The sequence below is a fragment of the Calonectris borealis genome, chromosome 15, assembly GCF_964195595.1.
Source record: "Calonectris borealis chromosome 15, bCalBor7.hap1.2, whole genome shotgun sequence".
Lineage (NCBI taxonomy): Eukaryota > Metazoa > Chordata > Aves > Procellariiformes > Procellariidae > Calonectris > Calonectris borealis.
This window is the reverse complement of record NC_134326.1, coordinates 23,125,250-23,137,703: the sequence shown is the minus strand read 5'-3', so window position 1 is coordinate 23,137,703 and position 12,454 is coordinate 23,125,250. Positions and strand designations below refer to the sequence as shown.

The following is a 12,454-nucleotide window of genomic DNA, read 5'->3' as shown; positions in this document are numbered from 1 at the left end:
AGCTCTGATTTTAACATTTTCTTGATGTTCCATTTCATAAGACAATAGCTAAATGCTTAAATACGAGTACTGGTCTCATCCTGACATCCCTGATTTTAATCTTTCAGCGCTGGATCCCAGCACAGGCATGACTAAGCCACAATGATGTGCCCCCGGAGCACAGTGCTCTGTCCATGTAGGCTACAGAACTGTAGGTGCTGTAGGACTGGGTTGTTTTCCTGCTCACACCCACCTCCATGCACCTGCAACACTCACAGCTACTAACGTAGAGAGCACAGAAATCTCCAGCCAGATATTTTGTCCCAGAGAAACAAAAGAAACCAGAAATATTTCTCTCCAGCTCTGACAGCTTCTGCTTGTGGGAAAGCCCTCCCCTTCTTGTAAGGCCACTCACTGTTCTTCCTACCAGGAAGGGAAGGATTACATCCCGCTGAACGACTCTCACAGCTCAGAAGATGATGGTTTCTCCCAGGTGCCTTCCTCTGCCCAGCAAAACTCAGATGAAGAGGACTTTGACATGAGGATACGCTGCCACAGCCTAGCAGCAAGGTGAATTCCCTCTAAAAAGGGCAGAGAGAGTCCAGCAGGCAGCCAGCAGCCTGAGCTGTAAGGGAGCCTGAGCGATATGGGGTGAACCCGGTAGCAAGAGGTTGGAAAAATCCCAGGTGATGAGGTGCCATCCAAGTATTTAGGCCATAGCATCTTGCTTATAAAAGCAAAATCACTTTCCTTTGCTGATGAGAAAGAGCCCTTGATGCGTAAGGCTATGGCATTCCTTCTCCTGCCTCCAGCTATGCTGCCGGAGCATCTTATCTCACTAAAGGCATCATGGCCCGTCAGGTAGATGAGGAAAGAGGGTGTCAGCTGCCCTTCTGCTAGTGCAGGAGCTTCATCCTGCCTGTTCCTAACTAACCCAAACAATTAGGCCTAGGCTTCTCGTCTCTCGGGAGCTGTGATAGTGAGACGCCTGGGATCTACATGACATTACTTATCCAGAGTGGAGAGGTAGTAAGGGCCTGATTCGATCAGGAAGTCTAGGTGCTCCCCACTGCACAAGAAGTATGGGGTTAAGAGGCCTAAGGTGACCCTATTCCCCTCCCAAAATCCACCATTTGGGTCATCCGCCTCACTGCATACTTCGGTTGCACGGAGAGGAGGTTGGGTTCAGGTCCTGTTTATTCAGGACATTGACTCTGTTGGTTTTACTAAATACAGTATGCTTCTGTCGGCAGATACTACAACTGTGTCTCGTTCCCTGGTTGTTTGACGGGAGGAAATCAGATCAGGTGTCCATCCAGGATAAAGACATTTGAAGAGTTTCCCATGACACATACAATGTACAAGGCACACCCAGTGAGTAGCATCTGAGTGGGGTTGAGCAGGGGGCAAAGAAATGTTCAGCTGTTTCCTGACACCTTTGCTGTTAAGATTGTGGAAGGAAGATCACTCCTATCTAATGTCAGTCTGTCTGTGTCATTCCTGTTCAGTCCGTCCAGTCCTATGCACGTTCATTTCTCCACCTGGCACATAGGGGTTTCTCTACAGCCAGCTCGTACTGCCTGAGTGTGGAATAGGCAGGTTAGATCTACAAGCAAGGACGATAAAGGACCTCAGAGAAGAGCCTGCTCTTCACCCTTCTCAAATCTGTAAACGTGGCCTGGTTAAGCATACTGAAATCCAGCCAGGACTAGGTAAATCCAGAGTGCTTGTCTGCACCTCCCCTATCTTGACCCACATGGCCGTGTGCAGTAGGAGCCCTCCTGGCCTCTCTAAACTGGGCTGGTACTTACATCTTCTATAGTGGCAAAACTTAAGTCATTCCCTTAGTCTCAGAGGAAAATCTCACCTCTCTCAGATTTGATGGTAATACATCTTCCAGGCAGGGAGCACTCATTTTTTCCCCAAAAGTAGCACTGAACTGCACACACAAATCCTACCTTTGTACGTACTGCTTTTAAGAAGGCACCTAAGAAAATCGGTTCCAGCAAGACCATGGAGCATGCTGGTAAAGTGCTCCTACTCCTTTTTTCCCATCATAGATACTCATGATCTCATCTCCTGTATGATTCCTCCTCCCTTCCCACTCTGATCAGCCGACAGGGATGCTACTGATAACTCCTGTTGCTTCCTTCCAGGACAATCAAACAGACAGTGGGATGGTTCTGGCATCTGAGGAATTTGAGAGGATAGAAAACCGACACAGAAAAGAAGGTGGATTCAGGTACTCCTTAAGTCTAGCCACTCAGACCTTCCTGCTGCCAAATGCAGTGAGACCAGGAGGCAGCTCTTGGTGTCTCCCCGTAGGGTATGCCTCTTGGGGCTCTCAGCAGCAGCAGGGCTGTGGGCCCTGAGCCAGATAAGTCCATGCACACATTAATGAGAGGCAAAACGCACAAAGAACAGACCTGCCTGCTGCTTCCTAGGGTTTAAAATATAAACTGTGCCCATTCAGCTGATCAAGACACGTTCCACAGGGTATGAGAATGTGTCCGTTAAGATAATGAGGCACAGTGGAGTGATGGTGTTAATAGGACTCTTAATGCTTATTGACATTTTCTGGTGAAATGCATCAGGGCTTGTTCAGGCAGTGGCAGGTGGGATGGATGGAAACTATGCGGCTGCCACCTCCTTCCCCCAGCCCTGACCCATGTTGTACAGGGCCCTGATGTGGCATTGCAGGGATGGTACAGGCCTTAGGACTTCCCACATGCCAGTACTGAGCCTGGTAGGTTGAGCTGGCACTCTCGAGGCCGAGGATGTTATGGATGGTTATGTCCTTGCCCCAGGCTTGGAAACGGGGCAAGAACCTGTCCAGCTCATCTCTGCTTGGTGCCAGAGCAGGCTGGGACCTTGTCTTCATGACAGTGTGTTGAGCGAACCATGTCAGCTCATGTGTAGACAAGGCCAATCCCAAGACTCTTCCTCACCTCCTCTGCCTCCGAACATCAGATCAGACTGGTCATTGTCTTTTCCCTTAGCCATAGCCCTGTGGCCTCTCTGCTGTTGTATCAGACTGTCTCCTGCTTCTTGTCCTTGTCCTCTTTTCCTTAAGGCACACTCCTGTTGTCTCCTACACCATGGGCTACCTGGTGTCCCGTCTCCTGGAAAACATTGCCCTTAAACCTCTCCTTGAATGTGTCCCTGCCCTTGCTCCTGTGACATCTTGCTAGTCACCTGGTATTGGCAGGCACTGAGATGAGGTTGCTGATTTTCTCCCACATCTTCTTCATCATCTTCCTTCGTTTCCTTTCCCCCATTTTGGCTGTTGGTTTGTATCAGTTTCTGTTACTCCTGCCAGGTCTAGAAGCAATTGAGGCAATGTCTCTTGTCTCTCCCTGCTCATTGGGGTCCCAACCCTTCCCTGGGCATCCCAAAGGTATCTAGAAGAGCTGAAATAACTCTGTCGCGAGTTATATGCAGATTTTTCACAAAACATACTGGCTGTGCTTAGGTTTAGAGCAAGGCCTGGTGTTGTGTTTTGAAATGGAGGTGTAGGTCTGTTCCTGACCCTGCCTCTGCCCTGTGCATTAGCAGATGATGTTTCCTGAGGCTGGGATCTCTCTAAGCAGGACAGAGGCTTTCCAGGAGTGCTCAGATTGATCTTCTGTCTCTCTCTCTCTCACAGCAGTAAAGGGTCCAGCCGAACTGCGGAACTGCCAGGGGAACAGTCGGACCTGCGGGGCAGATGTCGGCCATCGTACGGGTCCCAAGTCGGAGGCCAGACTTTTTACAACAGTGAATACGGGGAGCTGTCAGAACACTCTGAGGACGGCAGCTGCACCCCGCCTGGAGAGGGGGCCAGTCCCCCCACTCTCCACGCTTCCTTTTTCTCCGAGCAATACTAATGGCATCAGGCCCTGGAGGTGCCTGCTGAGGCATCCTCTCACACCCTGCAAGCATGTCATCAGGGTCACTCAGAGCTTCTCCTTCAACCTATGCCCAACCCCAGCAGGGAACCTACCCCGAACGGATGGGGAACACCGACCTTCTTGGAACCGCAGCACGATGGCCCACGCAGCACCTCCAGCTGCAGCTTCCCTGTGCCAGGACTGGAGAGAGCGCCTCACTGATTCCTCGTGTTTCTTTTCTTCCTGTGGCTCAGACAGATGCATTCTGCCAGCAAGTGGGTGCCTATGTTCAGCACTACAGCACCTTCTGCCTAGCATCCAGCCTCCACTCAGATCAGCTTCCCATTCAGAAAGCCCATTTCAGGTCAGATATAAATAGATCTGTCTTAGTCTCAAGTTTCTTCCTGGTGTGCAGCCTGAATGTTTTTCCTTGGATTGCTTCCTTCTCCTCTCCTCATGATGTCAGCTGCTGAGCTGCAGAGCAGAATCAAAGGGAAGAAATCCCTAGTGGTATTAGCAGCAAGAGCAGGACATTTTAAAGAGGTGTATGGAGAGATCCCGAGGGATCTTTGTAAATGTTCATGCACACTGTTCATTCTGGGTAGGTGCCAGCCTCTCCATCTTTTCTGCAAGCAACACCCACATGCCTCTCATCTCTGCTGGGGGGAAACCTGTCAATCTGCCTTATCACCGGGATTATTTTAGCCATCTCAACACAGCTAGTGCTGAGTAGGTCATCAGCTTATGGCTAGAGTCTCCCAGTGAGATAAATGTCAACTCTTTTTGCAGGCCCTGTGCAAAATGGGGTTTTATATACTCTGTACTGAGAGCAGGTTACTCAGAGATCTGCTGCTCTCCCTTTCCCCTTTCCCAGAGCAGTGCTGAGATCATTTGTTGCTCAAGTGAGAAATTAAAGCAAAGCTGTGTTAATTTCAGCTGGCTTCTAAACATAGAGCAAAAATGGGTTGTTTGCTGGAAGGAAAAGGATCAAAGTGGTAGGGAGTGAAATGTTTATTTTCAAGTTGCTGCAAGGAAACAATGGAAGGAACAGAGCTCCAGCAATGAGGTGCCCTGGGCTGCATCCCCGTGTGTGTTGGCCTCACTGAGCACATGGAGGGCAGCACCCAGCCAGGGCTCAAGCCCCAATTCTCCTGGATGGACAGTCCTGCCGCCCTAGTTCCCTGGCTCTAAGGCAGCACACTCTGCCCAACGGGCTCCTCTCCAGTTTCTGTTGCAGAGCCACCAGCACAGTGTACCTGTCTCTGGGGGACTGAGAAACATTTATTTGCTGAGGAAACATCTCATCACTTGGGCCGTGAATTCAGAGCTCCGGTGAACCTCTGCAGCCCGTCTCTACAGATTTCTGTGCTGCTGCCTCACCACTTCCCACCTACTTCTTTCCATCCTGCTCACAATCCGAGAGCTCAGCCACAGAGCACGGTTACATCACCGACAGAGGAGTCTGGGTGAAAAAGCTCGTCTGAACAGCTTGTTATCATCTCTTCTCCCACATGCCCGTGGCTGGCAGAGCTCCTTGCACCAGGGCATCTCAGCACTGGGGAGTTTCTGCTTGCGGGCCACACCTCTGTGCACAGAGCCAAGGGTTTGGTTTGGACTTCTAAAATTGTGTTTCCTGTCAGACGTACTGCTTTCCCAAACTATTTCTTTTCCAGCAGAGGGTTTCATGCGTTTCCTGACGTGAGTCTGTGAGTCCTTACAGATGACTTTCCCAAGTCTTAATTATAGTTCTCCACAGAAGTGTAATGGGGAGATTTATTTAGCACATGGGAAAAGCATGCCTGTCATTCAGATTCTCTAAGCCTGTGCAGAGCGCCCAATGTTCCCCTCCCTTTTCGTGTCAGTAGGATGACATGGCTATGATTTCCATGGCGAAAAGAGGCACAAAACCGGACCAGCTTGAGCCAAACTGGCTCAGGACGTGGAACTGGAAACTGCATGTGACAATGAATTCCCTGACTTCTACTGGTGTCCCCTGAAGTTGCCAGGAATTTAAGCATCTTTAAGTAATTGTTATGACTCAGTAAGAATCCTCTGGCAGGAGATGCCGGAGAGCCAGGCCAAGGAAGTAGGACAGCCAACGGGGTGTAGGCCAGACCAAATTCTCCTGCCCTCATCTTGCCCTGGTTTTTGAACTGGTGGTTCCCTTGACAGAAGGAAAGCTGCATGTGCCCCATGCTGCTAGGGGTCTCCACCAGCATTCGTGTGGGTGGAAGGTGACAGATGGCTGAGCTAAATTCAGGCTGATCGCTTGGTGATGTGCATCCATAGGACCCAGGCTCTCTTGTTTCCAGTGCTTCACAAGCAGTTCTCTGCCTGGAAACACAGCCCCATCTGTGAGAGGGGGCCCAAGAAAGAGGCCTATAAATTAAACAATGTTGAAAAACAGAATTCCAAAGTAGCTGCAAGTCCTTGTCCATATGTGAGGGATAGAAACGTACCAGCAAAGCCCGACACTTGCGGGGCACTGGCAGGATTCCTCAGCAGAAAGGGGACCGAGGCATCTGTCAGCACTCCCAACCAGCCAGGGCAGCTGCACTTTGTCTCTAGGTTCAGCTGTAAATTGCTCATGAGCATCCTTGTGGAGAAGCGTTACTTCATCAGAGCCATTGTTAACGATCCCCTGCTTCACTCTGGGGAAAGCACTGGTGTGACATCTGATTTTTGAACATTCAAATCGTTCGACTCCACAGAAGTTTATTTTCTCTCTTTTGCACCATCTTGATGGGTGGGTGGAATCAGATCCTATTGTATGTGCGTCAAATAGCATTGCATGAACAATGCAGCCATGATATGAGCAAACGCTGGCTCCTCTTCAGACACTCCTGCTGATGAAGAACAATTGTAGTGTGGGATGTTGAAGAGCTGTTGAGACAATTGTACTTTCGCTCTCTTAAAAGTATACTAAAATTAGAGTGTACAAACCTGATACCCCACACTCTTGCATTACTTCTGGCATTTTTTTTTTACAGTCTCCAGATAAGCATGAGCATGAAATGAAGCTGGTCTGTTTTGCTTTTAAGATGTGAGGCAACGGTGTTGTCTGTCTTTCCACAGCAACAAGGGAGTATTTCAACTTTTAAAACGCAGGATTCGATAATTGTGCCTGCTCCGTTCACAATGCACTCTCTATTGTGTATTGTTTGGGCTTTTTACTGGAACTCAACATTGAAGCTAAGCTATTTATCATCCTCCTCCTTTAAAATGACTGTTCCCGGTCTATGTGCAGTCTCATTTTTCCTTACAAAGTGTTGGTGTTGAGAGGACATTCCTCCCTCATGAAAACAAAGCGTTGGGTCCCCTACTTGCAAATACACGTGTGTCTGAAGAAAAACCTGTGTATCAAGTAACACTTCATTTATATTGCAATATTTTAACCTGGTACCTGTTGTTGCTACAGCAGCAGTCAATGTTTCAGTGGGCTGCCTTCGAAGCAAGTAGGTTACAACATGGGTTATGTGCGAGTACAAAAGTGTGGTCTGTGCGTGTGAGAGAGTGTTTTGTGGGCGAGTGTTTGGGTGTTTGCACGTGCGAAGTTTTCCTACTAGTGAGCGTATGTGAGTGTTTATAACTCACATTGAGTCTTGTCTCTGGAAGTTCACGGTTATATATCAAACCAGTTAGAACACTGCTTTCTCTCCTCTCCTCCTATAGTACTTGTTATCCTTTGTCATTACGAGTTTTGTTGTAATATCTAAATGTGAAAATGAATAAAGTCATAACTGGCGGCTGCTCCCTGGTTCCTGGAGGCCACCGCTGCCCGCGGGTGCTGCAGCACTCCGCTCCCGGCTCCCCGCGCCGCGCCGGGCAGCCCGACTCTGGCCCGAGCAATTAGCACACTTTGGTTTTATTATTTCTACTTTTGTGTCCCTTTGCATTTCCCCGCATCCTCTAGGAAACAGCTGGCCTTTGTGGCATTTCCATCCAGGATGAAACTCGGTCTGTTCTCATGATGAAGCCGGATATGCTTTGGTTAAGCTTGCTGACAGGAGCCGGCGGCGCAGCGCCCAGCCCTTCGCCCCGCCGCCATCTCCCCCAGATCCGCGACCCTTCCTCGCCGCCTCGGCCCCGGGAGTCGGGGACCCCCGGGCCCCTCGTGCCCTCCTTCACCGCACAGCGGTGACGGGCGCCGGGCGGGACCAACGGCGGCGGAGCCCCCGGGACAGCCCCTTCTGCTCGGCGCACCGAGCGCCCTCGCCACCCCCCTCGGCGGGCGTAGGGACCGCGGCGGCGCCCTGCAGGTGGCGCCCTCATCCCGGCGGCGGCCGCGGGCCCGGCCGGGGCCCGGGCGGGAAGATGGCGGCGGGTCGCCGCGGGCCTTCCGCACTGTAAAACCTGAGGGGAAAGCGAAGGGCAGGCGTGAGTCACGGGCGGGATCTGGGCTGAAGAAGTGTTCCGCGCCCAGGGAGCACTGGAGATGGAACATAAATGCATTTATGACAGTTTCCCCAAAAAACCCCAGGAGCTGGGGTGAAACCTGAGGCACGGCTCCCTCTCACCTGCGAGGCGACCTGCAAAGACCTCAGTGCCATTTGTCTGCCAAGGTCCCCTGAGGAGTGGCTGCCAGCAGAGACGTGGTTGCCGTCTGCAGTGTGGGGAGACCTGGGGACGTCCCCTCAGCTACAGCATCTCCCTTCATCCACGATCATGCACGATCCCTTCATCCAGCTCCACCACCGGATGAAAGCAGCCAAAAGGACCTTTTAACTCTCCTCTCCCCACCCAAGGACCTGCCCATCTGGGGAATGAGGAGGTTGAAGCTGCTCTGCTCATGAAATACCCCATTTTTGTGTACCCTGGAGCAGCGCTCGGCTGCTCCTCTCTGGGAGTCCTCTCCTGGGGCCACCAGCGCTCAGCTGCTCCTCTCTGGGAGTCCTCTCCTGGGGCCACCAGCGCTCAGCTGCTCCTCTCCTGGGGGTCCTATCCTGGGGCCACCAGCGCTCAGCTGCTCCTCTCCTGGGGGTCCTATCCTGGGGCCACCAGCGCTCAGCTGCTCCTCTCCTGGGGGTCCTATCCTGGGGCCACCAGTGCTCAGCTGCTCCTCTCCTGGGGGTCCTATCCTGGGGCCACCAGCGCTCAGCTGCTCCTCTCCTGGGAGTCCTCTCCTGGGGCCACCAGCGCTCAGCTGCTCCTCTCCTGGGGGTCCTATCCTGGGGCCACCAGCGCTCAGCTGCTCCTCTCCTGGGGGTCCTATCCTGGGGCCACCAGCGTTCAGCTGCTCCTCTCCTGGGAGTCCTCTCCTGGGGCCACCAGCGCTCAGCTGCTCCTCTCCTGGGGGTCCTATCCTGGGGCCACCAGCGCTCAGCTGCTCCTCTCCTGGGAGTCCTCTCCTGGGGCCACCAGCGCTCAGCTGCTCCTCTCCTGGGAGTCCTCTCCTGGGGCCACCAGCGCTCAGCTGCTCCTCTCCTGGGGGTCCTATCCTGGGGCCACCAGCGCTCAGCTGCTCCTCTCCTGGGGGTCCTGTCCTGGGGCCACCAGCGCTCAGCTGCTCCTCTCCTGGGGGTCCTCTCCTGGGGCCACCAGCGCTCAGCTGCTCCTCTCCTGGGGGTCCTATCCTGGGGCCACCAGCGCTCAGCTGCTCCTCTCCTGGGAGTCCTCTCCTGGGGCCACCAGCGCTCAGCTGCTCCTCTCCTGGGGGTCCTATCCTGGGGCCACCAGCGCTCAGCTGCTCCTCTCCTGCCGTAGGACAGGCTGGGAGGCAGGAGAGGAGCAGCCGAGCGCTGGTGGCCCCGCATGTGGCACAGAGCAACCTCCAGGGTCTTGCTCCATGAGGAGAGATGGGGCCAAGCGGGCAGCCCTTTCACAGGGAGTCGAGCTCGGCAGACCGCCTATCTCCGGCAGAAACACAGCCCACAGGACAGGGCGAAATGAACAGCAGCCTTTCCTTGCGGTTAGAAAAGGGAACTAGAAAGTCGCTGGCTGGGCCTTTCGGCTTGTTTTGCTTCTAACATGGCCAGTGAATGTTTTCTCAATGCTTTTCAAAAGTGCTTTGAGATCCTTCTCTGAAAGGCGATGCAGTAATAGCAAGGAATTCTTCAGGCTCCGAGTACTCCTCGGCCCCTTTTTGCATCAAAATGATGCAGAGCTCTTAGTGCTGAGAAATCAAACTGCTGCCTGCACTGTAAGAATGATGATTCCGAAACATATCCTGCACAGTGCAGTATCAGCGTGTTTGCCACGACTCTCACCCTCTGGCTGGGGTGAAAGGTTGGGTGAAACGTTGAGGGGCCATTAAATGCTGTGGTTCCTCACCCAGCATTTACCAAGATGGGCAAAATTAAAAAAAAAGAAACAACAGCGGAAGCAGAATATTCAGCTGCTGCTTCAGAAACATTTCTTGGGTTGTATTGACATTTCTATAGAGCTTTTCATAAACAGCTTCTCAGAGGATTTTACACAGCCACATGCTACGCGCCTTTAGCAGGGCCCATGGGTCCATTCTGGTCCGAGATGGAGGTTTGCAAGCCTGCTGCTTTCCTTGGGAATGGCACGGGTCTCTCCAAGGGAAGGATTAGACCCTCCGCTTGCGTCTCAACAGAATAAATAGGCTGTGCTTTGATGGTGTTATCTTACACGCATACGTGGCTGGGTGCATCACAAACGGACAAGCTACAAAACCTCCCAAGAGAGAACAGTTTAGTGAGATGCTTAGGTTAAACACTAGGCTTATCAGAGGGCCTTCCCGAGCAGCTGGGGAAGTCACCAAGGAGACCATATCTCAAAAAAACAGCAGCACAGCTATTTGTTCAGAAATTTAGAAAATACCCTAATCCACAGCCCTGCAGTACTTGTTTTCTTTGCCATAAATAATTTTCAGATAGTTTGCCTTTCAAAATCCCAGGCGGCCATTACGTTGTTGCATCTCCAAAGAGCCTGAAATCCTTAAAACTATGATGTTAGACAGAGTACTTCATCCGGTCCTGTTTTACAGTAGTTCATGGTATTAATATTTATAAACATTTGAGTGTTTGTAAGATTTCCCATTTTAGTACGCCAAAAGCGAGTAACGCCAAACCAGGTAGGAGTGACCAAATCCCGACACGAAGGCTATGCCGTTCCTGCCCCAAGAGCCCTGTCGGCGTTAACCGGACAGACTGAACACACCGCACCTCCTTCACACATGCAGCACTTTCCCCCCCATTTCTGACATGCTTTTAAACCGTCTCTCGTATCTTTTTGATGGTCAGCGCTCCCGATCTGGAGAGTAGAGATGCTGAGGAGCCATGGGAGCCCGTACGCGTCCCTACACCGAGTTCCTCGGAGAACTGCGGCTCTCTGGGGCCAACCGCTCCTCGCTGACGCCGGTGGGACACCGGGGCGGCGGGGCCGGGCACCGGGCCCCCCGCCAGCTCCCACCGCCGCCACGGCCGCCCTCCGCCACACCGCCACGCCCCTGGTGACGTCATGCCAGGGAGCACCGCCCCGCCCCTAGCCCCGCCTTCCCGTGGGCGTGGCTTTCGCCCCCAGCCCCGCCTCTCACCTCGTGGCGCTGGGCGTGGCGTGGCGCGCCTGCGCAGTGTGGGGAGCGCCGGGCTGCAGTCGAGGCGCCGGGCGCGGAGCCGGCGGCTGAGCGCGGCGCGGCTGCGGGAAGGCGCGGGGGCCCCGCCGCCCCCGGGACGAGCCGAGCATGGAGCGCCGGCCAGCGGCCGCCGGCCTAGGCAGCGGGATGCGCCGCCCGCCGCACTAAGGCGGCGGCGAGCCCCGAGGCGGTGCGGCGAGCCCGAGGCGAGCCCCGCGGTCGTGTGTGAGCGCGACTGAGGCGGCTGCGGCGGCGGCTCCTCCCGGCGGCCTCCTCGGTGCCGGCGCGGGGCTTTGCGGGGAGGGGGCCGCGGCGCCGCCCCCGCCTCCTCCCCTCCCCTCGCCCGGCGCGGGCGGAGGCGGGCGGCCGGGGCTCCCCCGCGGCGGCGGGCGGGCGGCATGAGCGCGGCGCCCTGAGGGGCCGGCGGAGCGCGGCTCGCCCCGAGCAGCCACCCCCGGGGGCCGCGGCGGCGGATCCGACTTCGCTGGGGCCTGCCACGGCTCTCCTGGCTCCTCCCATGGCATGAGCCCGTGCTCCCCTCCCCGCTCCGCCTGCTTTCGGTCTTTCTCCGCGCCTGGGCTGTCAGATGGGATAAAATACACCCGGGCGTCCGGGGCTCGGCGCTGCCGCGGGGGAGCGAGGGGAGCGGCGCAGGCAACCGGAGACGGCCGTCGGCTCGCCCGGAGTCGAAGATGAGCTGGCGGTGGGCTCGCCAGCACCGGAACGGCGGCTCCTCCGTCCTGCTGCTGCTGCTGCTGCTCTGGCACTGCCGGCTCGGGCCGGCCGGCGCCGACAACGCCAGCCAGGCGTACTACACCGCCCTCATCAACGTGACGGTGCTGAGCCCCGAGCGGGGCGGCCCCACGCTGCTGAGGATCGACCGCGGCCGCTACGGGCAGGACTCCCCCAAGGTGGAGGTCAAGGGCCTGCTGGTGGCCCCCGTCCCCATCAACGGAGGTGAGGCTTCCTTCGCAGCCGTCGGTCGCTTGCAGTCGGGTGCATCCGTTACTGGGTGGCTGGCCTTTGTCTGAGCTTTGCAGACTTTCCTAGAGAGCTCGGACAAAAGAGG

At 54.6% G+C, this 12,454-nt stretch overlaps 2 protein-coding genes across 5 annotated transcripts in view; both read left to right on the top strand.

The window, feature by feature from the left end:
• FLT4 (fms related receptor tyrosine kinase 4) overlaps positions 1-7,492 on the top strand; it is a 59,296-nt gene extending 51,804 nt beyond the window's left edge. The window contains exons 27-30 of the mRNA XM_075164757.1: positions 410-549; positions 1,233-1,353; positions 2,136-2,221; positions 3,626-7,492. Coding sequence (XP_075020858.1) covers positions 410-549; positions 1,233-1,353; positions 2,136-2,221; positions 3,626-3,845 — 567 coding nt within the window. The 3' untranslated portion in view covers positions 3,846-7,492. The remainder of the gene's footprint in view (positions 1-409; positions 550-1,232; positions 1,354-2,135; positions 2,222-3,625) is intronic.
• A 4,284-nt stretch (positions 7,493-11,776) lies between these two features.
• RNF130 (ring finger protein 130) overlaps positions 11,777-12,454 on the top strand; it is a 48,730-nt gene continuing 48,052 nt past the window's right edge. For 2 of the 4 annotated variants that reach the window (XM_075164755.1, XM_075164753.1), the window contains exon 1: positions 11,779-12,342. In XM_075164755.1, coding sequence (XP_075020856.1) covers positions 12,078-12,342 — 265 coding nt within the window. In that variant the 5' untranslated portion in view covers positions 11,779-12,077. Of the gene's footprint in view, positions 12,343-12,454 lie in introns of all 4 variants that reach the window. The other 2 variants (XM_075164756.1, XM_075164754.1) reach the window with 2 other exon arrangements.